This window comes from Phoenix dactylifera, unplaced genomic scaffold, assembly GCF_009389715.1.
Source record: "Phoenix dactylifera cultivar Barhee BC4 unplaced genomic scaffold, palm_55x_up_171113_PBpolish2nd_filt_p 000007F, whole genome shotgun sequence".
NCBI lineage: Eukaryota > Viridiplantae > Streptophyta > Magnoliopsida > Arecales > Arecaceae > Phoenix > Phoenix dactylifera.
The window spans coordinates 3,971,823-3,997,141 of record NW_024067666.1 but is presented as its reverse complement, the minus strand read 5'-3'; the positions used below and the strand labels follow the sequence as shown (position 1 = coordinate 3,997,141).

Below are 25,319 nucleotides of genomic sequence, written 5' to 3'. Positions count from 1 at the left end.
GCTACGGCTAACCCAATAACGAAAGTTTCGTAAGGAGACCACGAAAGTTTCGTAAGGAGACCGTAGCAGGCTACCATGAGACAAATTCTCTTTCTGAAAAGATTCGATTTGGAGCTATTATATGTCTAAAGTTCAATATTGAAATCATTTTTGAGGTTTTTCCTTATTTTATCCATGTCAACAAACAATTCGAAATATTCCAACTTTTTTAAAATAGGTCTGAATCAAATAGCAATGATTCGTTCACTTTGAAACTCACAATAATAAATACATTTGAAGGCCGGAGCCTTAGGCTACCGCCTCAGTCCCCTGAGCCGGCCCTGTGGACATCATGCATACATCCATTAAAATATGTGGCTCAAGTTTACAGTAGCCGTTATACCATCGTAAGGGCCATATGACATCAAACCATACATGCTTTATTATTATAAAGTTATCAAGCTGATAGGTGGCCGTAGCTTTTTAGATCAGAGAAATTTTGCAGCCAAAAAAAAAAAAAGTCCACGTCAGCATGCCACCGTGGTGCCATGGATTTGAGCCTCAAGTTTGGTTCCCTAATTTAATTTCTTTCCTTCTTCTTTGTTTGGAGGCTATAAATATATATTCGCCTCCGGAAGGGGAGGGGGAGGCTCTCCTTTTCTCTGCCTCCTCCATTTCGAATTAGGGTTTTTCTCTGGTTGCCCCTTGTAATCGTTTGCTATCTCTTGGACCAGAGAAACCCTCCGATCTCCGCCATTAGAGGACGTTCGCCCTCCTCCGATCCGCTCTTCTTAGTCTCGTCTCTGCCGCTTGTTAGCCTCTCTTCCAGGTGAGATCCTCCGTCCCCCTTTTTTCCTTTTTTTTTAATCCCCTCCAGTTTTAGTTTTATATTTCATCAGTTTCTTTGTAAAGATCCCAACTTTTCTAATAGAACGAGATCGCAGAGAATCTCCTTTCTTCCAGAATTTTCTCCCCCTCACGCCCCTTCTCCCCTCAATTTTGCCACGTTCCTTTGATGTTTCTTATGTTTCATAGAGCCCTGCAGATTGTTAACTTACCGAAAATTACTGTCTGTTGTCATCTCTCGATCTTGTGTTCAAATTTGTATATATTGAGTTTTTTTTTTTTGATTTGTTTCAGATGTTGTGAAGTCGTTTCAGGAGGAAAAAAAAAGTAAACTTTTGCTTGTGTCTCGCAGATTGAAGTGTGGTGGCTATCTGCCGGATCCTGTAGAAGATGGGAGCATTTATATCGAGATTCTGGTTCACGTTGTTCCCTGCAAAGGAGTACAAGATTGTGGTTGTGGGATTGGATAATGCTGGAAAAACCACGACGCTTTATAAGCTACACCTGGGAGAGGTTGTAACCACGAATCCTACAGTTGGGAGCAACGTTGAAGAACTGGTTTACAAGAACATACGGTTTGAGGTTAGTACTTGCCATTTTATTTTCTTCTCCATGATATTTGCAGCGGCGCTAATTCTTGCCTTTCTTCTTCTTCTCTGTTAATCAGTCTCACCATAATTTATGAGATTGGCCTTGTGAGATTGAGGATGATATCTTATTTATTTATCGGTGCTCTTTTGTCAGCATGTTTTGGTCGCGGTCTATAAGTAGTTACATTCAGTTAAATATGAAGGAGTATACCACATTGGATCAGCAATCTACCCCGGAATAGCTTGGAACATATATAAAGATATAAGTATTCGCACTTGTTAATTTCATATATTGATCACCTTATGGGATCAATCTTCTTGTTTGCGACTCCTTGGATTTAGACAAAACCAAGAGTATGCTATTAATTATCCTCATGAAATTGAGAAATCTCACTTTAACTGACCTTAATAAGGTGAAATAGAATAAAAGACAGCAAAGTAAATTTCATTAATTTCTTGATCAGCACATGCCTTAACCAGGAGCAAGTCCTCAGCATAGCTTTGTCATAAATGAAGGGGACAGTAAATAGAATGTAGAAAATGTAAGATAAAAGACAACAGATGTGTAGGACGAGAAATAATGGATGCAGGTGGAAGAAAGAAGGCAGAAGTATGTGATAGATGTTTGAAGAAAATCTGTTAAAACATAGAGCAGCCTGAATTTTTTTTGGGACCGTGCAGAGAAAAAAGTAGGCAGTCCCTGACTCCCAATTATATATGCACACAGCTACAAATCCTTAAGCATCACAAAGTTTTGTATGGGCTATGTTAAGCAGAAGAGATCGAAGTTGACAATCCCAAAATCCCAATTATATTGGACTCAAATTTCAAATCTGTAAGCAAACTATGTCTTGTGGTGGTTAAATCCAAGACTTGTGCGTGCGGACACAAGTTCCAAACATGTAAATGGTCGGCTCTCTTCATTATGTAGACTTATCAACCATGTTGTTAGGTCTCATTCCATGAGAGAATTTTATGATTATATTGAAGAGAAAGATGCAATAGATCTTTCAAGGATTTGAGTTTCCAGTTGCTTGTGTCTAAGTAATTTTTTCGCATATGATTTTGTGAAGAAGATCTTTATCTGTAGAAGGTGACATTAATGTCATTTTCTGAGTGCAAGGCGAGAGTGATGGAAGACTTGCTTGTAGATATGACAAGGTTCTATGTTCATTATGTCCAAAGATGTACAAGTACGGATGACCCTGAAAATTTTGTTTATAGTCTTGTCAATAAACTTGCTGCACGTAGAGTAATGAGGACACCATATTTGCTTGGGAAAATCTTTACTTGTGTTGTAGTTAATAGAAGGGCGAAAGTCTCGAACCCCTTTGACCATAAAATATTTTATACAACTCCTTTTATTAACATACTGAAAACAGGTTATAGATTTGCAAATTAACTCTGTAGAAAGACCATTTGAAATCTGGTACCTTTTAATTGCTGAAGTTTCACAGATCCCAACTTTTGATGTACACTCCCCTTTGGTGTCTCCTTCACCTCCTCAGACCTGTGTGGAGAGAAGCAATGGATTGTCTGAAAAAAAAAATAGGGCAGTGCTATTTAGAATTGGCTAATTCTACCATTTTGACATACATGCACATATACTTGATAGAAGTAAGCAAAATGTGGATTTGGATTTTGGATTGGGATCCTCTTCAATCTAGACACGAACCCGAGAGGGTCTGTATTTGGATTTGGATTTTGGAAGACTGGCCCTCCCCAGTCCATATCTGAACCGGAGAGATCCAGAACCTTGGATTTTCCCTCCATAGAGGAGGGGTCTGTTTGTATGTGATTTAGTCATGAGAAAATATGCACCATTGATATTCTCCTTTTTTGGGGGGCCTTGCATAGTGCTCCTAAACTTAATGCTTTATGGCCCCTCACCATCACTTCCCAAATTCCCAACCTTCTCAGAATTATTTTCAGATTACAACATCTAATACTTACTAAATTATGTTAATAGATGCCAAGTTAAGTATATCATGGACTGAACTAATACTTCATGACTTATAATACTTAATGCAATTCAAGCACAACATTGTAGATGAAAATCTAAAATAAATATGTGATATAAATAAATGATGGAATTACTGAACCATGTGACCCTAGTAAAGGGGGAACACTGTGCCTTCAGTATTACGTTATAATGTTTAATAGGTATAATGTTACAGTGTGAAGTGGGAACACTGCAATTAATTTTTAGATTTTTTAAGTGAGTTGGAGATCACCAAGCTCAACCATGTGACCCTAGTAAAGTGGGAACACTGTGCCTTCGGTATTACGTTATAATGTTTAATAGGTATAATGTTACAGTGTGAAGTGGGAACACTGCAATGTAATTGCAGTGCAACAAAACCATCACAGTGATTAGGTATAATGTTATAATGGTTACTAGGAAAAGCCTTGATTGATAAAAAGTGTTCTGGTTGTAGCTATAACAAGCTTTCAGTATGCTCATGCTCCTCGGTGTATGTTCATGACGACACTTGAATAATGTTAATGATGCAGGTACAGGGGGGCAGATTTTTTTTTTTTTTTTCACAGTATTACACCATCTATATTACTTTAATCCACTGCTCTTAAGCCTTTAATAATTTGTCCATCCAGGTTTGGGATCTGGGGGGGCAAGAAAGATTGAGAGCTTCATGGGCGACATACTATCGAGGTACTCATGCCGTCATCGTGGTGATAGACAGCACCGATCGAGCCCGGATCTCCATTATGAAAGATGAACTCTTCAGGTTACTTCAGCATGGGGACCTTGAGCATTCTGTAGTACTGGTCTTTGCAAACAAGCAGGACCTCAAGGATGCGATGTCCCCAGCCGAGATAACCGATGCCCTCACCCTCCACAGCATCAAGAACCATGATTGGCACATCCAGGCCTGCTGTGCTCTCAAAGGTGAAGGGCTATATGATGGCCTGGGATGGATAGCTCAGCGAGTCAGTGGCAGCCCTGCAGCAACTTAAAGTTGGGGAGGTTCTTCTCGTGTGCCATTCCACAGGAGACTAGGTTGAAAGTTCAAGAGGAGCGTGTTCTTTCTGTATAACTACATAAGTCGGCATTTTTTCTTCCTTTCTCATTTCAATTCAACAAATCAAACTATGATGTATAAAATATCTACTTGATTAGCTTCAAAAGAATTTGCACTGTTGCATGAAAAACAAATTCTCTTTCAGTAAATCTTCTGTTCAAAACCATGCTGACAGATGGCCTGAAATAATATCTACTGAAAAAAGCCGAGCAGTAAGTATCTTTGGATCTCTCGTTCAATTAGAATCACAGTATCCAGCATTTGCAGCCGTGCAGATCTTGAGGTCCTTCAAACCACCGGTCCCAAGATGGGTTTGCAGGCGCATTTGTTCTGCCATGTCAAAAAAAGAACAACATCATCAGAGGCCAAAGAACAGGAAAATATACATTATATCTTCTTCAGTTTAGACAATAGTAAGGCTGATGCTTTGATGATTACACTGGGAGCAGAGGATCTGGCGTGCTTTCCACTATGAGCAGCAATCTGGTTAGACACCAAACTTTAACATCAGTTCCCTGTAACACTATTTTCATTTTTAGAAGCATTAGGGTCATTTGAAACTCTGCTGTGATCTTTTTACGTACTCTTGCAATGCAGCTGATACTCTCTCTGTTTTCTCAAGCTCTTCTAACTCTTCCTGTTTGCAACCATTTTTGTTGAAAAGGTTAGTAAGAGGAATCACAATAGCGCCTTACAAGGAAACAAGGTTTTTCTCATCATACACAATAGTTAGCAATAAATTCTGCTTTTATTTCATATTATCTTGCTAACATAATAACAAGCCTTGTTCCAACTATGAACAATTCAAGTGTATCTCTATGCACTATAAAGTGCAGTTTGCCAGAGCGACTAAACTATGAGACTCAAACAACACAGGAATCTTTGATCTTTTTGGGAATTTCCAGTCTTAAGTGGGAAGACTCGAATAACACAGGAATCCTTGAGATTCTTCATTTGCTTGAAAGAGAGATTGCTGTTAAGCTGGTATGAATGAAGAAAATTTGATTGTCAGGATCATGGTAGGCATTTCTGTGGAATGTCAATTGAATACACCCTTCAAGTCAACCATCAATCAGTAACTAAACAAATCCACTGGATAAATTGAGCATTTAGTATGTCTTATCGCTTAATTTAAAGAATGCACTTGGAACTTGGATTGTTTAGTGCCACCATAAAAATTCTCTAACATAGAGGCATAGTATAATTTGCATGCGTATTCTATCACAAACCGAAACTTAAACACCTCAAGAAAATGTGTCTTTTAGATAGCGCATGTAACACATGTTACACGGTTGATTTAAACAGAACAATGATTCCAGCCACAACAATTAACTAAGCACACATGCTATGCAAGGTTAGGGACTGAGTATAAGCACAACTACAATCATCTGACCTTGTCATACATTTGGGACATACACAAGCAATGCAGGAATACGGCAGCATTTTAAGATGATATTGGCATATTGGAATCTGATTCTGACAATATCATCCACCATAGAATGGGTAATAACATGGATTCGAAATGCTCTACCATTAATCGTAAACCCTGGGAACCTAGAAAAGACTTTTTTACCCAAATGACGAAGTGATCTAGCAATTTGATTTATACAAAATGGTCCTCTAATGGATCTAAAATTCGCTGAACGCTACATTTCCCAAGAACAAAATGAAAATAATGGATGACATTGCATACGAGAATGTTCTTCGTGGCAAAAATTATAGGAATTGTCAACAACAGGTGACCCACAGCAATAACAACTTCATTAGAATTTTGCCAACCAAGCTTGGTTATGCTATATGTTTCAGTAAATCAAGTTTGGCATGCCTATGTCTACTTGTTGTGGTAAGACTTGGACATATTCATTTGCATGCGGCCGATCATAAGATAGCAAGTAGGTAAACACATGTTTAAACATAGCCATATGCAATAAAGGGTTCTACTTGGGTTGGTCTCAACCCAAACCCTCCCGCCCAAACTGCTCATTGAGTTGGGCAGAGATTTTATAAATTTGGGTTGGGCTTGGACTCAAAAATCCTAGCCTGACCTTAACTAGGATTGGGTTAGGATTAACCTTTTACCCAAACTGAACTTGACACGACACAATATATAAATAAATGAATAATGTATATTTATGTTTCATTTAGATTATTTATATGTTTATACAATTATATCTTCAATCTTCTTAAATCATGTTTAAGTGTACAATTGAAGTTTATGACTAATTGAGGCTTCAATTCAACAGATATCAATCCAACTAACATATGCCAAATCTGTCTCCTATCTTAAATTAAATACCATTTAACCCTATTAACATGGCACACCCCAACCCAACCCAACCCAAATTTTGCTTAACATTTGGTTAGGTTGGATTTGCTTAGAGTTTACCCTCGATCTGACCCAACCTACCCAAGTTGCAGCCCTATATACAATCATTTTTAACACCTCTCAAGCCACCTCCTAACTAGATAAAATAACCTTTCTCAATTTTATTCAAAAAATGTGAATAGCATGGTAATCAGTAGCCTTTTGCAGTCCCTTAACACTGCAGAAACTGGAGAAGAATCCAATATCTAAAATGTCACTGTTCATCGGAATTTAAATTCTCTCCGCACAACCATTAAAAATGAAGGATTCCTCCTCTCTAAGTTTGACAAGAATTTATAAAGATATGATATAAGACTTTGCAAAATGTCAGTATCCTATATACAACTTCAATGTGGAATCTATGGATCTTATCAGCAACTAAACAAGATTTATACTGCAGCTCAAATATAAGTTTAGAAAAAGCATATAGATCTTGTCAGAAAATCAGTACCTAAATGCCAGGAGATTCACCTAACTTGTCAATAGATTCATTAACCATTACACCTGACTATGAAAAGATGAGACATGAAAGTGGTGCATGGGGGCACAACAGCAGACATAGTCCTGCATTGTTTTCATGCAGATAAGGTTTGGACAGAGCATCAAGTGGTACGACTTGTCATCACATAATGAGGAAGACTGTGTTTCTGCAAATCATAGAACCATACTTCTCCCCCTCAATAGAGTTCCTTTTGTATATTCAAATTAATGTGAACTTCATCAAATTTAAATTTCTTGACTTACGATGCATACCAGTGATAGAATAGTTCAATATTATGGAAAAAATGGGGGACTTGATTTGCTCATGTTTGAAAAACAATTTCAAAACTATTAAGTTTGTTTTTTTTTCTTTTCTTAAAGTGTATCATCCCACATCCCTTCTGCTTTATCCCTTCTATCAGTTTCTATATGCCAAATTAGTGTACTCAACACAAAAATGCCAAGTTAGCACCATGTTTAGGGAACCTGAATATTTGAAGTTAGAGCTCTTGAAGCGACCTCAAACTATATGGTATGGCAGTACAGCATTGAAATATGTTGATTTAGGTAATTTCTAACTACGACACAAAAGTCAAATAAAATTAATTTATTTTTACATATTAATATATTGTGATTTGTGAGTTCCAAACTGAGGTGTGAGAAACTTGCCTTAATTTGAATTTTCCTTCTCCTTTTTAAAGTCTGATTTAATATGGTTTCCACAATAAGAATCATAAAGGACATCTGAGAGACTAGAAACTTGGCAGTGAGCTACAAAAATGCTGGTACTCTACAATATGTAGAATTATTTTGGGATAGCTTCACTCCTCTTCCTCATCAATCCACTTAACTGAACATCCAACAGTCATTTCCCTTGCCTTTGTAGTCAATAAGCAACAGCTATGAGCATGTCCTTCATCAACTTCTTTTTCTCAACAATCTACCTCCTCACAATGTATGCTTGCTCTGCCAAGTTCAGTTCTTGACAAGATTGCAAATCTACCCAGGGACAGGTCATAGCACTCTTTCATAATAATAAAGAAACTGAATAATCTCACTCTTTTTTCAGAGATTTGTTCTATAGAAATCCACTAGTTCTTGCCAAGATCAAATTTTTATTTTAGCCTCGTATGAAAACAAATACAAAAACAAATTATGAATTAAAAAATGCGAAATCCATACTCAAGAACGAAGATTTTTTTCCCGAAAAAGCTAGGATAAATAGATCCTTTATTCTCCTAAACTCAATCAAAATCTCTTCAAAAAGGAGCAAGATTCCAACTTTTTTATTTGTTTTTCTTTATTCTCCTCCTTATCGATTAGGGCACCAATCAATAGTAAAAGATAGAAGAGAGAAGAAGAAGAAGAAGAAGAAGAAGAAGAAGAAGAAGAAGAAGAGAGAGAGAGAGAGAGAGGTGTGTGACCAACCTCTAGGAATCGCGCTTCCTGGTCCAGTCGCTTCAGCTCGGCTAAGATCCGGTGCTTTCCCCTGTTGTCGGCCGGCGGCGGAGGCTTGTGATCGATGGACGAGGCCTCCAGCCCATTGGCTTGCATCCCTGCGGTCCGATTGATTGCCCCCCTCCTCCCCTCGCGAATCCGGATGCCACGGCAGAGGAACAGCCGCAGAGATCTCTAGGGGTCCACCCTCACCACCTCAGCAGCCGTCCACGTCCCCTCTCCTTGTCCTTTGGGTACAAATCTCGCGAGCCTCCATTAAAGCACCACAGGTCGAAACGGAGATCCGAGCTCCGACCCCAGAGAGCGAGCGAGCGAGCGAGAGAGAGAGAGAGATCACTCTCGGTTTTAGAAAGGGGGAATCGGCCAAAAAGAATAATGAAAAGGAGAGACGGTGTCTATGTTTAAAAAAAAAAGCTCGCCTTTTCTGCTTCCTTTGTTTCGAGATTCTTTCTGATCCATGTGGTGGGTAGGTAAGCGGACCGGGCAAAGCAAGGTTCCAATAACATCATCATCTCACGACAACGATAATATATTATTACTACTACTATTTTTTTTTATTTTGTTAATTATTTATATAATTCGATGCATGTACTTCAATTAAAAAAAAAAAGGTGTGCTTATCTTGTTTCATGCATTTAGAGGAAAAAATTAGATTAAAAAAAAAGTATATTCAAAGTGAAAATATTATAAGAATGTATACTTGGTTTCTCAAATTTGTATTTATATTAAAAACAACATAATTGATTTTATAAGTGTTGACAAACATGAAATCATGTAATATAAAAATATATTTTTTTCACTTTTTTGATTAAGAACAACTAAATTATCTTACTGAATTTTTATCATTTTTTATGAAAATTTTTTAAGTTTATACCATCCTAAATATGTGTAATTAGTTGCTATTTGCATGTATACTCTTACAAGATTTTTTTTTTTTTATGTGTGTCTACTTGTAAGAATATTTCAGTTTTCAAATTTAAATCGTTTGTTTTTTAACGATATTAGATTGTACGAGTAAAGAAAGAAAAAGAAGGATATACATGCAAAATTAGTATTTTATGAAAGTATAAATATAAATAGTAATATTATGAAGATATTTATATAATTTTGTATATTATAGAGGATATGTATGTAAAAAATTTTAAAAAATATGGACATCATGCGAAGTTGGACTCGAATGCTTTCATGTTAAATAATGCTAAGAATAAGTTACAATGAAACTATAATTTGCCTACTCCAACCTGATTGGACCTTTAGGAATAAAATGACTATTGTTAATGGTCCTTGATATTAGGTTTTGTGTCAGAATGCAGTAAAGAATGCCCATAAAATAAAGAATCATATCGGTTGACAAAATAATAGACAATCACCAGCATATTTTTATTTAATCAAATAGCGATATGAAAACAATAATTATTTTATGATTAAGTTAGCCCACCCAAATTTTCTGCCCTTGGTTGGGCAGCCACCCACTATATCGCCTTTTGATCCTAATATTGCTTGTTTATTAATAATCCTTTTAGGTTATCCTCACTGTACCTTCTCTCTAAACAAGAATTCATTATATCAATAATCATTATACATGCATACTATATGAATATGCATGCTAATGTTGTGTAGGTGCAACATAGATAATATATTCCAAAATTTGGAAGCATTGATTTATCATCAGATGGATGATATTCCACTAATCACGAATGTTTAAGAGTTTAATTGGATGATCAAATGCGCTTTAAGATGTGCAACACAAGTTGCATGCAACCTCTCCTTTGGTCCAAATTGAGTTATAAACTTAATCCAAAAAGTGGGGAAAAAACCTGAATTTCGATGGCTGAGTAATTTCAGAGACTCTGGGGATTTCATTGTCTATCAGGACTGTTTATAAGAGACCTGGATTCTCAGACAGGAGAATATAACAACTTGGCAAGTAGCTGTCGGCCTGCTGCGATGACTAAAAGGTATGTGAGTTTTTGAGTAGTTGTGTAGGTTATGTTCAAGAAATTAACATCTACTAGTTTGATCAGATGGTATAATTATCTATATGAATCTGACCCTTTGGATAAGTTGAGCAGGAAAACAGATGATTTCATTGCTAACTGCTATAATTCTGATCTGAGAAAAGATGAGTAGGTTTCTGTAGACAAGTTTAGAGATGTTTACAAACAAACTCTAGTGTTCGACAGCTTAAGATTTGCATACAACTAGAATTCGTGTGTTGTCCTCCTCAGCCGTTCTATAAAGGTCCAACAGGCAATCCAGTAGCTACAGCACAGATATCTTTTATGAAGTGCCATTTTTTTATTGAGTAATAAATTAAAAAAAAAAGCATACAACCATTGCTGCTTTGTTCCCCATTCTAGAGTTGGTCTCTGATAACAATCATTTGGAAGTGACTGGTGGTCGGGAAACAGTCCTCTGTTGGATGAACAATGGTATGATAAAAAAAAGAAACACAAGTTAAAAAAAAACGACCTTGTCCTAAGCTCTATTTGCATTAAGAAATAGGTGAATAATCTCTATTATTTTAAGAATAAATTGTTATTTTACTTGGTTTAAATTGTTCGGCATCCTGCTGTAGTAGACTAAAATAGAAACTATTACACAATGTTAAAATGCTGGTATGGCAACCTTTTATTTGCTCCCTTTTACTTGAGCTGCACAACCTTCCGAATAAAGCCTCAAGACAATAAGAAGTTGCATATTAGCTGTGACAGCCTAGAATTTTACCAAAAAAAGCTAAGCAGAAGATGTTACTTAGATTCTTTAGCTCTATATAAGTATTTAATATCTATACAATGCATAGCTGATGTTGGATTAAACAAACATCTGTATAAATTCTTGCATACGCCTTTGTTCAAATCTTGACGGCTTTACTAGACTAAAAATTCAAATCCATTCGAATCTAATAATAAGCATCATGATCAGCTTATGGATAGTTTTCATGAACTCGTAGTACAGTGTTCTTCAGTCCATATAGATTATAGACTGATACCATTTATCACAACTCAGAATTTTACCCAAAAAAATTAGTTGAAGATATTATTTGAGTTTTTTTTACTCTGCATAAGCATCTATGATTTGCCGGTGAATCACCATAAACTGTATCGTTCTTTGATGCATAAGTTTTATACTAATAAATCTTAGGTGGGACCCCCGCATTTTAGTTGAGGACCTCAGCCGGTCCGCCACTTATTCCCCTGGCTGGTGACTTTGATCATTCTGTGGCAGCTTTTGGTCCGAGCAAGGATCCGATCCCTTTTACATTACTTTTTTTCTCGTTGTGTTTTGATTTATTTCCTAGTGGAGTGGAGTCTCCGCCCCAAACTAGGATGAGTTGGACCCCAACTCATCCTCCAATTATGATCAAAACAACAATCATTATAGCAATTTTTATATGCGACCTTGCTGAAGCTCTCCACCCTCTATGTAATTTTGTACGCAACCTGAAATTGCCAACCAAAGCTTATCCCAACGGTATGTTTTTTGAAAATAAATAAGATGATACCAGTACGTTGCCATAAAAAAAAATCATTATAGCATATACTTTTACTCATAAAAAAATAAACTAGATAGACACCAAATTTTAAATAACATTCTCAAATTTTAATCTATATATATATATATATATATATATATATTCAAGTGTATCTCTATTTAAATTATTAGATTTAAATTAGACGATGAAAATTCTATAATAATAATAGGAATTGTTGAATGCCACCTACTATTTTATATTACTTGCAATCAAATTAATTTGATTTAAAAAATTTTCATCAATATACCAAATAATCAAAAAATAAACAATTTAAGTAATATGAAATAATGTATTTTTTTAACTATTTATTTTTATTATATGATTGATTTAAAGATAGTAAATTTCTTCTAGCTAGCGATTTGGATCATCGAAATCTAATTAATCTACATTTGAATAGATTTGGATAGAGATCCTCCTCGCCGCCCCTGCTTGCTTTATGGTGACACGTGTCCATTAAATTCTTCCTCATCGAGCCACGTGGGTAGAAACGTGTCTTCCTCTAAAGAACGTGTCGAGTTTCTCCGTACGTATAATTACCGACGCCCTCCCATCCCCAACGCGACAAACCTTTAATTTTTTAGAAACTTCTCTTAGAAAAGGATTCCAATGTCCATCAGCTACCTCAAAATCTCCGTTCCAATCTACCGCTCGGCCACAAGAAGCTTTCGTCCACCATCTGCGCTCTTTCACTTGAGACCACCACCTTTGCCAACTAACGGAGACCACCACCACCGCCATTTCCAACTCTTCCCTATGATGATGCTAAGCCCGGGATCATCCAACGTGCCGCCGGAGGTGCCACGAGCACCACCCGATCAACGACCATCTCCTCCGACCGAGCTCCCGGAAATAGACCCGCCGCCAGAGTTCGAACCCCTGCCAAGTGATCCACCGCCGGAGATACCAGTCCCCGGGCCACACTTCCCAGAGCCGCCCAGGCCGGAAGTCGAACCTCCGCTGGAGGTTCCGCCTCGTGAGACTCCGCCGGGTGTCCCGCCACCTCCAGAGATCGTGCCCCCGCCGATGGCACCGGACGGAGGTCCCCCGGATCCGGTGGCGTAGTGTTAACTAGAGAAAGATGGTGTACTTTTTTTTATGGGTGCGTGGGGTTCATGCAATTCCCTCTTTTTTTTTTTTTTGGCTAAACAAAAGGAAAGAGGGGTGAGGACCTCACCCGCATAACAACCCCTACTGGCCCCTCTTTCTGCTGGAGAATATTCGATATGGATAGGCAAGTTTTACTCATATCCTTTCCATTCGTGGGAAGGATCTCATCCGCATAGCAACCCACTGGGGAAGAATGTTCGATACGGCCAAACAAGTTTTACTCATACCCTCTCCATTCGCGGGAGAGCCTCACCAAGGTGGCAGCTCCTTCCACATATGAGTACGTCACACTAGCACCATTTAAGTACCGGCAGACCACACCGGGCAAACCAGGCGGGAGGCATTCGATTCTTGCATTTAATCGATGTCCGCACATTTCGAATCTGGGCCATTTCGGTGAAATGTTAGCTCTATTTCAATCATGCTACAACCTCGGTGGTTTCTGTTGTGTTTTCAATGAGAAAAAAAAAACACAAGAATAAGAAGAAGGTAAAATCCGTGTATTTTAGGAAGCAAACAATGTCTTCATTTTACAAGTGTGGATAACAAATTCAATAAAGAGAAGCGGAGCAAAGAAGTTGTTTCAGATGAATAATGTTTTTTTTTTTTTGGTGCAAACAAATTCAGAAAGAAATATGCTTGGGCGGTAATGCTTCATTGCCATATTCCATTAGATTCCTATTGTAATTCTATTTGTTTTCTGGTGAAATCACCTATATTGAATATGAATCCGCTACCATTGTTGTAACTGAGAGTGCATGCATGGTTGAAGGAGATCAAGGCATCTAAACTCTTGGGTTAAGGCTTTCGATATGGTTTTGCCTAGGATTAAAATATCAATTATACAAATTCCGTTTAATCATGCCAGGAATAACTGAACTAATTAAATCTTTGGGTAAGTTTTCTATTTTGCCGTACTTTCTTTCGCCTCCATTTTAAAAATGAAAAATCAAATCAAGGCAGAACTTTTATGGTTGTGATTTTAAAAAAATAAAGAAAAAAATAAAATTGCATGCGGCCACCTGCCAAGCCGTCTTTTTCCACCGCGAGGTCTTTCTTTTACTTTTCGAGTTTTTTTTTCTTTTTTAAATTTTAGTTCTTTTCTTCTTCCTTAAATTTTATTCTCTTTCACGATCAAAAAAACTTATCATTTGATTATATACTAGATACCGATAAATACAATATTCCGAAATAGAGATACGTGTAGGGATGCTATATGATTATTTTATTAGATGTGTATCACCTGGCAATGTAGTGTGTACTGGTGAACATCATGTTCTAAAAATTATATATCGATTTACTTAGAGGTGTGTATTAGATACTGAATAATAATTTTGTTAGTTATGTATCATCTAACCATGTATTAGACATTGGTGAAGACCATGTTTCGGAAACTGTATATTAATTCACTTAGAGATGTGTATTAGGTTGTTGCTGGGTGTGTATAAAAGAAGCTTATAGTAGATATTGGAAAATCAACTAGTGTGTATCATTTAGCCATATTTTCTATACCGACGAATATTGTGTTATAGAGATTATAAATCAATTTACTTAGATGTGCGTATTGAGATGCTGAATGGCTATTTGTTAGGTGTGCATCATCTAACCATTTAGCGTACATTGGTGAATACTATATTTTAGAAACTGTGTATTGATTAAACCAAAAATGTGTATTGAAATACTGGATGACTAGTTTGCTATATGTACATCATTTGGTTATGTAGTATGTACTAGTGAACACAATGTTCTGAAAATTATGTATCTATTTATCTAGAGATGTGTCTCGATAATTATTTTGTTAGATGTGTATCATTTGATTTTTTTTTTTTTAGTTACAAAATTAGCGAACTTTCATAGTAGAAGTATCGTATCGTGATATAACTTTGAAGTTTCAGATAGATGCTAGAGAAAATATGACAGGTGTCTCATAAGATATTCTCTGTGCGGCATCGGAGGGCGTTTGTTCAACTTAACAATTTTTTTTTGAGAAAAAGGTTGGGAGCTAGCCCCGTCCGTTAGTAGATATGATGGAACGCAAGCGTGCAGCGGGAGAACTTTCCTTTAGTCGTCCATCACTTTTTTTTAGTGTATGTCATCCATGACATTACGACTCTTGTCCAAGTACGCTTAACGTTCTCAAAGGATTCAGTGTAATTCTTAGTTCTTTATAACACCATACTTTAGTCGAGCTCTGTCTCTACTTTGTTTTCTCTTCATACATCTTTTCTCCTTAATAGATTACCCTCATGTTCTGGAGCTGCTGTTGTGAAAGAAACCCTTGCATCTTCTTAAATAAAAGCTCTTCCACTACCTTTGTTGCGCTTGAGGCCCTCCACTAGTGCAAAGATTGATCCATTTTGTGTTCTCAAAAGGATTTGCCTGGCTTTTCCAAGCTATGGCATGATATCAAAGATTTTTGGATTGCCCTGTGATCTGATTCTATGATGGAGGATCTTTCTTCGCTGAATTTTTTGGATGCTGACACTGTTTCTGGACATGATAAGGCCGAGGAAGGTTTGGCTTCTGGCTCTTTTTCGGCTCTGATCCAGCTTCGCCCTGGATATGATGAGAGTGTCCCTGACTTTTGATCTGAAGTACCTCTTCTGCTGCTTCTTTCGCTTTGAGGCAAGCATTTTATTGCTATTCTACTTATGGCTGCTGTCTATTCTTCACTTCTGTTAATTGGGACATGGTTTCTTTTGGCTGTCTACTATCTTCTCTCCTCTAATTTCTAACGGTTATATTATGTTAAGTATTCTGTAATTTGGCTGCTATTCTTGCACGGCTAGTCCTCTAAGGTCACTGTATTTATTGCTTCTTTATAAATAAAAGTGGGTGGTTCATATCTTCCTTGTCATAAAAAAAAAAAATGTCGGAGATACACTGATATTGTTTTTCGTAAATAAAATTGCTTCTTTAGATTTCTTCATAGGATATGCTATACTTCTAATCACAAATCTCTCTCTCTCTCTCTCTCCCCCGCCCTCCATTAAGTTATGAATCTTTGTCTTTTAAATCAAAAAGGTCTAGCTTGCTCAAACAAATTAATGGTAGGTCTATCCTTGTGCGGTGATACTATTAAACTACAATCTTTTGCCAAGCATCATATACCTTTGTAAATGGAAAAATTCTACAGGTACAACTGATTCAGACTTAACCAGATTATGATATAGCATCAAAGAAGTCGGTTCATTTAATCTTTCATAAGATTATAAACCTCAAAGTAAAAGTCTTACACACATACATCATAAAATAAAATGTTTACAAAACTTAGAAAAAAAAAGAAACAATGACAAAGGTATTGCAGCCAAAGTTAACTTCTACGAGATCTCTCCAAATTCTCGCCAGATTCCTTTATTTGTGAAACCCAAGCAATTCAGATCTTATTACATCCTCTTCACATCCACTCAATAAATCCAAAAACTGTAACTCAAACGAACAGATAGGAAAGAATGATAAAGGAAAATAAAAATAGCTTTAATTTATTGCTGTTGTGCAGCACATGCAGTTGCTGAAAAGGGATGTTCTAGGCTTGTGCTTCCCTCTCCCTCTGGGAGATGTAGCCTCAAATTTCTTAGCAGGAGATTGCCATACTTCATCTACATCCTTTTCAGGACTACTACTTTTTTCTCCAGCGACTTCACAACACAGGCTTCTTCTTTCATGAGGTTGAGAAGTGGTGTTTTCAGCTTCCCGGAGTCACTTCTTTCCAATGTTGGAAGTTCGCACTCCATGGGCTTTTTATGGAATAGAAGCAGGCTCTTATCAGATTCTTCACTGCTGGCTTCAAGTATTGAAACTTCAGTTCCTGCTCCAATCCTGCTGATAAGTTCTTGACTTGCAGTGGTTTGGTATCTTGTCATGTTCCCATCAGTTTCAGTAACACTTCTTTCAGACCCCAAAATAACACCTGCAGCAGTCTTATCAGTATATGGAAAACAATTTTGCTTAGATACTTCAGTCCTGACTCCTAGTTCGCTGATGTTATTTGCAGAGTTCCCCGGGGCTTCATATAAATCGGTGAGACACTTTGCGCTTTCTGCTGGAGGATGTAGTGGGATTTCCTCACCGCCTCCTTTGTGTGACTGTGGTGCTGAAATTTCACTTTCTACAATTGATTTTTCAGGACAGTAGCCGGCTTCTGTAGTTTCATCAGTCCATCCATTGAGCTTTTCTTCATTTGATTCTGTGCCAAATCTCCCACTGCTTTCTAGTACTTTGAGATCAAGAGTTGAAACATGGACAGCAGCATGGCTCACTGAATTGCATTCCTGTTCCTCTTTCCTAGATTGCATTGCCAAATTCACAACTGATTCACTGTTTTCAAATTTTGAAACTTCATTTGCTTGAGTCCTCATCTGGCTCGGGGATGAATTTATCTCGCATGGAATTTGGTCCTTATTTTCTGGCTTAAATACCGTGTCAGTAGTTTTATCAGTTTGATTTGGGAGCCCCTGAACAGACGTCGAGGCATTCACTAACGTTGTTCAAGGAGTCAATCTTAATATCTTTTTCAGATTCCTCTGTAGTTTGTTGGTATTCAATTTCTTGAAAGCAGTCTGGAGAAACAGGATGTGGCGGGATAAAGTTTTTTTTCATATCAGATGGTTCTATTAGAGGTGCAGGTGGTGCTCCTGTTTCTACTAAATTTATCTCATATACATGTTCCTCCTCAGACATGGTTGCATCTGGAACATCTTTGTTTTGATCATCCACAAGAAGTTCACTTTTTTCTCCTGCAGTTTTTCTTGTTTCTGTTTCCTTCATCATTTCTTTACTAGCTGTGTCAACAGGATCCAACAAATTTGAGGACAATATGAAAAATCTTTTCCCATTGATGTCATTGTCTTTTAACATATTGGCTTCATCATCCGAATCTTCGCATTTGATAGTTATCTCTTCTTCACTTTTTTGTGTTTCATTTAAATCTTCTGATTCGATCGCCATCTCTTTACTCAAAGTTGCAACAGGATCTGACAAAGATGAGGATAATTCAGAAAGTCCTTTCTCATGGATTTTGTTGTCCTCAAGCTTGTTTTCCTTGCATGATCCCCCATTGCTGTGTTCCATATTTCTTCATGTTTGTTATCTGTGATTGAATTATCTACAACCAAAACAGTAATTCCTGTTTCCACTATCTTCATCTCTCCTTCTGAATGTTTATTTTGCTCCTCAGACATCAAACTTGATGCGTAATCTTGTTGCTTTTCTTGTGTGCTCTTAATGTTCTTTGTCTCATCATTTTGAGCTGTCTGCTCTATCACCGAATCTTCCGACCCACCATCCTTGCTTTCCTGCTTTTCTTCTTGGCTGGGATCTATGACTCTAAGTTGGGAAGCAATACTCTCACATCTGATATCATCCTTCATTGTTTCTTTTTCTAATGTCCCTTTATAATCATCACTGTCAGTCAGATTTACGCCCATGTCATTCTTATCTGGGTTTATCTCAGGTGATTTTCAACCTCTTCTGGATCTTCTATAATCAAACTTTTAATTTCAGAATCAACAGCATCCAAATAAACACTGTTGATGGATTCATTTGACGAACTATTTTTCTGTTGCACTGGTGAGGATTCATTTGCTACCATATCAAATTCAGGAAGTTGTTTGCCCTCCATTTTCTTCATTTTTTTGTTCAACTACATTACTGTTCATCAAAACTCCCTCTCCACAAGATCCACTCTCAACTGCTGGATTTTCTTTCATAGTATTATCTATATTGGGTCGGAATTGGTGACAGTGACTTTGTTCATTCTTTCTCCCCTTCCCATTTCCCAAGTCATCACACCTTCTTCCATCAGATCCTGCACTGTCCTCATTGCTAACCCTCTGTTCCATTATGACTTCAGCAAACGGATTCATTACAAGTCATACTGGTGGGTTCATTGTTCTTTAGATCTACTGATGGGACTGTTAATGTTTCTCCATTTCTAGACAAAGTGTCAAGTGATGACTTGATCTGTTGTTCCTCTGTTGCAATCAAATTCCACATATAAAAAGAGTGCCCAGAAATAGGTATATTACTGAATAATGCGTTAATTTTACTTTTGTTATGAACTTTTTTCTATATAACCAGACATTTTAATTATCAGTTGTTTGTCAATTCTATGCATGACAATTGAACATGCCGAGCATCCTTTTTAGATCCTAATGACTTCGTATACGATCTTCCATTTTTTGTTTCTCAATTACATCTACATGATCTTATAACATATCTTTGTAGAAAAGGTCTGATCAATTAATCAATTTATGTACCTATATAGGCAGAGATACGAGCAAGAAGTAAACAAACCTACACACCATTACAGGCTAGCAGTATTCTAGTAAAGCATTTCATCATGAAAACAAACCATAAAAGAATGATAGTTGAATCACGATGAGCACTAACCTCTTCCTCAGACGTCTGCTTCCGAATCAGATCATCATCTGTTGCTGATGGGTCATCAAAAGCCAACGCCGCATGCTTTCATGTAAGTTGTCAAATTCTACTGAAAAGTTTGATTCTTTCTCACTCTTCGAATCCTCGTCGACATTATTTGACATGATCAAAGCTTTTGGAGTTTTGCCAGCTGTGGCATCCTCAGAATCATGTTGTTCAGTAGCTTAAAAGAAAAGATACGCAGAACCAGAATTAATCAACATTTAAGGCATCAAAGCTAATTACTCTCAAATGCAATAGAAACTTACTTGCTTACCATCTGCAAGACCATCAGTTTCCCCTTTCAGGCCATCAACACTATTCGACATAGCCAAAGAGTTTGAAGATTCGTTCATAGCTTCAGTACTGTCCTGCTCCGTTGCTGAACATTTAGAACATAAAATAAGTAACCACACACAACTAGATGCTAATCAGTATAAAAGCCAATAGAGAAACATACCTTGCAGACCTGTTGCATTTGAGTTTCCCATCTCATTACCCATAGTACCTATCGATCCAAACTCTGCAAATTTGAGGACTGCGGTGAGTGACTATGGCCCTGATGTGCTTAAGAGAGGCTTCCAAGATTGAGCCATTAAAATGACATGGAAAAGGGCTATGAACTCCATACCATGATGATGGTCTGCACAGTTAAATTAGCTATAAAGACTCAGAAGACAGCGGAGTTCTGCGCAAAAGCCAGGGGGCCATACTTGATGCTAAACCAAGACCATTGCTTGAAGCACAAGTGACGAGTCCCTTAAGAGTCATCAATTTGGTGGGCATCAACAGAAGGCTTATATACAGACCAGATCTCAGCTAAGGTAACTTTATATCTTTAATATCTGTAATCAGTACTAGATGTCTTTCTTTGAGAAATTTAAGCGACTGTTCTTGCCGACACCAAGATCCGTGTGACTGCGATTTGGAAAGAATACCTGGTGGGACCCAATTTAACTCTGGTCGGTTCGATGGACCCTCAACGGTTTGATCATGTAATCTAACAACAGCTGTTAATGGTGAAGACCTTTCGGCGCAGGCAATGGAGCTGATCCCAAGAGGAGAAGGCTTGGGTGTTTAGAAAACCATACATCCATTCTTTCAATGCTTCTTGGTGAAAAAGCTAATGCTAGGTGCATTGAAGCGGCCTATAGCCTTTGGTTCTTTAGTTCTAATCTAATCATGGCTCTGATTTCTGTGTATGGGGTTCAACATTCTTGTGCGTTCTAAAGTGACTAAGAAGGGGCCCCCTCTGTTCTTTTTCTCTCTTTCCCCCCAGAGTGGCAGTTGATTTCCACCACACCAACTCTTGCTAAAATACTAGACGTTGGCATGATTGCCATCACTTTGCATCTTGCTCTGGCCTCTTTCTCTACTATGCAGCCAGTTTCTCTGCCGACCAGCAATAAAATATCATGATCTAATTCAAGTCTTGCAAATCCACTTGGTTGAGATCTAAAAAAATGTGTCCAGATTTACTGTTTTTATGGTATGGCATATCATTAAGAAAAATTAAATTTTAGGATCGGGCATTTGGAAAAAAATCATATCCCATGAGCTATCAACTTGATCCAAGGTTCGAAAATTGTCATCAGAGATCACCTGGGGCGACTAGTTGCAGCAGGTGGTCGGTGTATGCCTGGGCTCACAGTAGTTGGGGCAGAGCTGCGGGCAGCTTAGGAGGGCATATCCTATGCGAGGGCGGGTGGTCGGTGCCGAGCGGGTGCTTGGTGCCGGGCGGGTGCATCTCGAGAGGGATTCATCTATAGTTATCGACTGGATTCGGGGTGCGGATAGGTATGATGATGGTCACCCCTCTTATTCGTGAGACCCGTAGGCTGGCTTTGGAGATAGACGAGTTTGAGGCAGTACATGTATTCCGAGAGACGAACAGAGTGGTAGACTGGGTCGCCTCTTATATTGCCACAGCATTCCGGAGAGATCTGTTGGACTTCCACAGCAGAGTTTTCCGCCCCCATTGTATTTTTTGCTTTCTTCTGATCTAGTAGGATGTACTCACGTTAGAGCTATATGAATTGCCAATTTCATCAAAAAAAAAAAAAAGGGGTCTAAAGTCTCTTGTTAGTCTCTTCCCCACTCTTCTTTTCTTCTTCCATCTTTTGCCTCTCCTTTCTTATCCTTGGTGATTTTTCATCCTAGAGCTTGTTTGGATACATAGACAGATATTCCTATCGACAAACCATGGGAATAAATTGATGCTATGGTTGGATCCAGTAGGAATTTTTTATTTAATATATATACCTCAATGAGCTGGGCCTATGCACAGGAAATAATTTGGAAAACCTCGGCCCAACCCAAACAAATCCTCGAGCATCTTAAGTCTCACAAGAAAAGTTTCCAATATGTGACTGCCTAATTGTCGGCGAAAGATTCAGTTATAACATATAAGATATTGGTAGTAAATCATATGAATTTACTGGTTATCGACTGATGCTGGCCAAGGTAGTACATGTGTTAAAGAACATTCGATATTTTAAGGCTCTGTTTGGTTACAAGATAGCTAACCTGATTAGAGCTAACATGGACTACCATAAACCCTTCTAACATTCCTTTATTCTTGGGTTTAACTTTATTTCAGATATCCCCATAAAAGAAAACCTTTATTTCAGATGTTTATTGGAGTTTGAAGATTACTGAGATAAAAGGAATGTGATAAAAAAAAGTAGGGGAGAGAGACACAGAGAGAGGAGAGATCTAGAGGGTTAACTTATATTTCACCTTTTGTTGTTTGAATAAAGTTTTCTCGGATAACCATCATTTTGATTATAGGAAAATCACGGCAATACCGTATAAGATTGGGCTATTTATATTTGGATCCTAAATCTCAAAAATAATATCAATTAGCAATCAAAAACTTTAAATTCGTTGCAATATAGCCTAGTCCGTCTATCTTCGTTATAAGACATTATCATGTGAGGATCATATGATAACTAATTGTGTTATAACATTTCAGAATTGCTCTTTCCAACTAACTTAACTGGGGGCTCTTGTTTTGATGGAAATTGAAGAAAGGGGAGGGAAAGCAATGCTTTTAGATCTGCGCCCGGCGAATGAATGACAAAAGATGAAGTGCCCTTGATAGGCTGTGTAGGTGGATGGATGACAAAAGATAGAGTACTTTAAGATCGATACAAATGGATGAATGATAGAGGATGTAGTGCTTTGAGATCTGTATAGGCAAAGATGGAGCATTTTGAAATCTGTGCAGGTGGATGGATAACAAAGAGCTCCATGCATGCGAAAGGATGATTGAGGCCAGAGCACTTTAATATTTATGCTGGCAAATGAATGACAAATGATGAAAGCATTTTAAAATTTTGTACAGGTGGATGAATGATATAGAATAGATTGCCTTGAGATCTGCGCAGATGGATGGATGATTGGAATACTTTAAGATCTGCACGGATGGATGGATTATAAGAGATGAAGTGCTTTGATATCTGTGCAGGTTGATGAATGACAAAGGAAAGCCTCTCCGAACCAAATGTATTTTTATCTTTTTTCATACTTTAATAACAATATCAGGACTCAGATAGATAGTTGACCTTTGTCGCAACAATTTTGAAGTTTTGGTGGCTAAGTGACACTTTGTAAACTTTTGGGTTCTAAGTGTTAATGGCCGAAACTTTAACGGATGTCTCTGTAATTTTCTTTTGATTTATTGACTGAGCAATTATCTCCAAGCAAAAAGTTAGGCTGTTTGGAGGAATAGCAAGATAACCAGGCTTTATCACATGGTTATTCTGCAACTAAACACAGTCTAAGAGTTCTAACTTAGCCAACCAAATGGTTGCTTAATTCTTTTTCCTTCGTATCTCTCTCACGAACAATAGAATTGCCAATAAAAAGAGAGAAATTGTGTGATGTTTTTATCATATCAGGGGTGTTTTTCTTGATTAAAATTGTCTTATATGATTCTTTCAAAATGTAGGAAACAAAATTTTATAGCTAATTTAATTGCTTCATTGCCCAACCAAGCTTGAGAATGTCCCAACATCTGCCTATGAGCTCTATTTTATGGCATCTTATATGATTTATTTATATATCTATTCATATATATATATATATATATATATATATATAATATATATATGTATGTATGTATGTATGTATGCATGCATGCATGCATGCATGTATGTATGTATTCGGTGAAATATCTATTCATATATTCACTAGTTGTAAAAACACGTGCAAAATGAATGATAGCTACCATAAGATAAATTTTTAACATGGATTAGATTTGAATATATTTTACTCATAAAGTTATTTAATATTTTTACATGATATATTATATTCTTAGGTTTTGAGCTACACTTTTCTATATTAGGGCTTGCGATTGTTGCCAAGATGACAGATTTGTACTGGAGTTTTCTCTTTATCTTTTACTCTCTACTATTAGTGAGCCTTTTTTTTAATTGTCTCTGCTCGGGGATATAGATTGTAGGGCAAATTACGTGAATTTGTCTCTTATATGCTCTTTCTTTATTTTTCTAACTTTAGATTTAGATGTTTCTTTGCATAATAATTATTATGAAAATTGAAAAGTTGAAAAATGTAACCACTTTTATATAGTGTTCTTTTTTTTAATGCAAGTATTGTAAGTAATCAAGAAGAAAATAGAGGTTAGAGTACCATAGTTCGGGATTGAATTCTAGAGGTTGACTTTATTTACCACAACCATCCACATATCATGTGTCGGCCATGATTAAAATTGGCCTCACATGGCACATGCAATGCGCCGCACTATATACTGGGTGAGGTTCATATAATCAGGCCTTCAAATCATATACAAGCGGCTTATGATTATTGAAGTGGACCTCTCCAATTCAATCTCAAATAGGATCTGAACTCATAATAGGTAACTATATCCTAAATCTTCTTCAATCATCTAAGCCTCAACAAATTTGACATTCGAATTTTAGTCTTAAAGATTTTATCAGCTTGCTAAAGTAACATCTTCATGGACTACTTGTGAGGATCCGTGCGGGTGTGTATTTAGTCCTATATCAATTATTCGCCGGGTAGATCTTGAGTACTTATACATGATCAAGGAACCCAAATAATATCTTCCGGCTAGCCATTTTGGGTGAGGTCCTAGGTTGTTACACTGCTTAGGTATGTACAAGCTCGAAGAAAATTTTTACCAATACCAAAGTTGTCCAAAATATGTATTGACAAAGTTTAATTAGGTGGCAACATGGGATACTACATTGCTGATCATGTGTAGCCATATCATCATTTGAGGACACATTTAAAGGTGGAACAAATAGACACGCAAGTCCTGTAATTAATATTAGTTGTGATTTCTAGGAAGTTATTTCTTTCTAAGATAGTTGATGAAATCGGATGAGCGCCCTTTCTATGGATATCAGATTTTGATTGATTGACTACGGAAGTCTGAGAAAGGACTATTCTAGGGTTTTTCTTTTTTTCTTTTTTTCTTTTTTTTTTTGTAATAAGTGGAATTGAGTTACGTA

General features: G+C 37.2%; 4 protein-coding genes and 1 long non-coding RNA gene across 7 annotated transcripts; 2 read left to right on the top strand and 3 right to left on the bottom strand.

Moving 5' to 3' along the window:
- Positions 1-547: 547 nt before the first annotated feature.
- On the top strand, positions 548-4,586 carry LOC103704512 (ADP-ribosylation factor-like protein 5). Of its 2 annotated transcripts, none has more exons than XM_008787835.4 (3): positions 548-808; positions 1,120-1,407; positions 4,029-4,586. In XM_008787835.4, exons 2-3 carry the CDS (start codon positions 1,216-1,218, stop codon positions 4,389-4,391), a joined length of 555 nt encoding a protein of 184 aa, XP_008786057.1. In that variant the 5' UTR covers positions 548-808; positions 1,120-1,215; the 3' UTR covers positions 4,392-4,586. The 2 variants fall into 2 exon arrangements, with proteins under 2 accessions (XP_008786057.1, XP_008786058.1); XM_008787836.4 differs by having other exon boundaries at positions 553-808; positions 1,178-1,407.
- On the bottom strand, positions 4,436-9,154 carry LOC103704513 (guanine nucleotide-binding protein subunit gamma 1-like). Of its 2 annotated transcripts, XR_005506905.1 has the most exons (5): positions 8,730-9,153; positions 5,041-5,093; positions 4,895-4,939; positions 4,624-4,786; positions 4,436-4,591 (listed from the first exon to the last, which is right to left on the bottom strand). XR_005506905.1 is itself a non-coding variant. In XM_008787837.4 (4 exons), the coding sequence occupies exons 1-4, from the start codon at positions 8,853-8,855 to the stop codon at positions 4,702-4,704; spliced, it is 309 nt and encodes a 102-aa protein (XP_008786059.2). In that variant the 5' UTR covers positions 8,856-9,154; the 3' UTR covers positions 4,436-4,701. The 2 variants fall into 2 exon arrangements, 1 of the variants encoding a protein (XP_008786059.2); XM_008787837.4 differs by having other exon boundaries at positions 4,436-4,786; positions 8,730-9,154.
- A 7,254-nt stretch (positions 9,155-16,408) lies between these two features.
- On the bottom strand, positions 16,409-20,329 carry LOC120104514. Its single transcript, XM_039115790.1, has 2 exons — positions 19,792-20,329; positions 16,409-19,373 (listed from the first exon to the last, which is right to left on the bottom strand). Exon 2 carries the CDS (start codon positions 17,757-17,759, stop codon positions 17,001-17,003), a length of 759 nt encoding a protein of 252 aa, XP_038971718.1. The 5' UTR covers positions 17,760-19,373; positions 19,792-20,329; the 3' UTR covers positions 16,409-17,000.
- LOC120104515 lies at positions 16,594-20,424 on the bottom strand. Its single transcript, XM_039115791.1, has 3 exons — positions 20,282-20,424; positions 20,091-20,203; positions 16,594-20,006 (listed from the first exon to the last, which is right to left on the bottom strand). The coding sequence occupies exons 1-3, from the start codon at positions 20,322-20,324 to the stop codon at positions 19,818-19,820; spliced, it is 345 nt and encodes a 114-aa protein (XP_038971719.1). The 5' UTR covers positions 20,325-20,424; the 3' UTR covers positions 16,594-19,817.
- Positions 20,425-20,514: 90 nt separating this feature from the next.
- LOC120104516 lies at positions 20,515-20,906 on the top strand. Its single transcript, XR_005506904.1, has 2 exons — positions 20,515-20,645; positions 20,730-20,906. It is a non-coding gene; the product is annotated as an uncharacterized LOC120104516 (long non-coding RNA).
- Positions 20,907-25,319: the final 4,413 nt, after the last annotated feature.

Excerpts from the sequence above, each read along its gene's own strand:
- LOC103704512 (XM_008787835.4), top strand. The coding sequence starts at position 1,216 with ATGGGAGCATTTATATCGAGATTCTGGTTCACGTTGTTCCCTGCAAAG. Across the intron at positions 1,408-4,028 it reads ACAAGAACATACGGTTTGAG|GTTTGGGATCTGGGGGGGCA; the intron begins GTTAGTACTTGC and ends TTGTCCATCCAG.
- LOC120104515 (XM_039115791.1), bottom strand. The coding sequence starts at position 20,324 with ATGGGTAATGAGATGGGAAACTCAAATGCAACAGGTCTGCAAG. Across the intron at positions 20,204-20,281 it reads AAATGCAACAGGTCTGCAAG|CAACGGAGCAGGACAGTACT; the intron begins GTATGTTTCTCT and ends CTAAATGTTCAG. Across the intron at positions 20,007-20,090 it reads GTCTTGCAGATGGTAAGCAA|GCTACTGAACAACATGATTC; the intron begins GTAAGTTTCTAT and ends CTTTTCTTTTAA.
- LOC103704513 (XM_008787837.4), bottom strand. The coding sequence starts at position 8,855 with ATGCAAGCCAATGGGCTGGAGGCCTCGTCCATCGATCACAAGCCTCCG. Across the intron at positions 5,094-8,729 it reads AGGAAGCGCGATTCCTAGAG|GAAGAGTTAGAAGAGCTTGA; the intron begins GTTGGTCACACA and ends GGTTGCAAACAG. Across the intron at positions 4,940-5,040 it reads GTATCAGCTGCATTGCAAGA|ATTGCTGCTCATAGTGGAAA; the intron begins GTACGTAAAAAG and ends GTGTCTAACCAG.
- LOC120104514 (XM_039115790.1), bottom strand. The coding sequence starts at position 17,759 with ATGAGGACTCAAGCAAATGAAGTTTCAAAATTTGAAAACAGTGAATCA.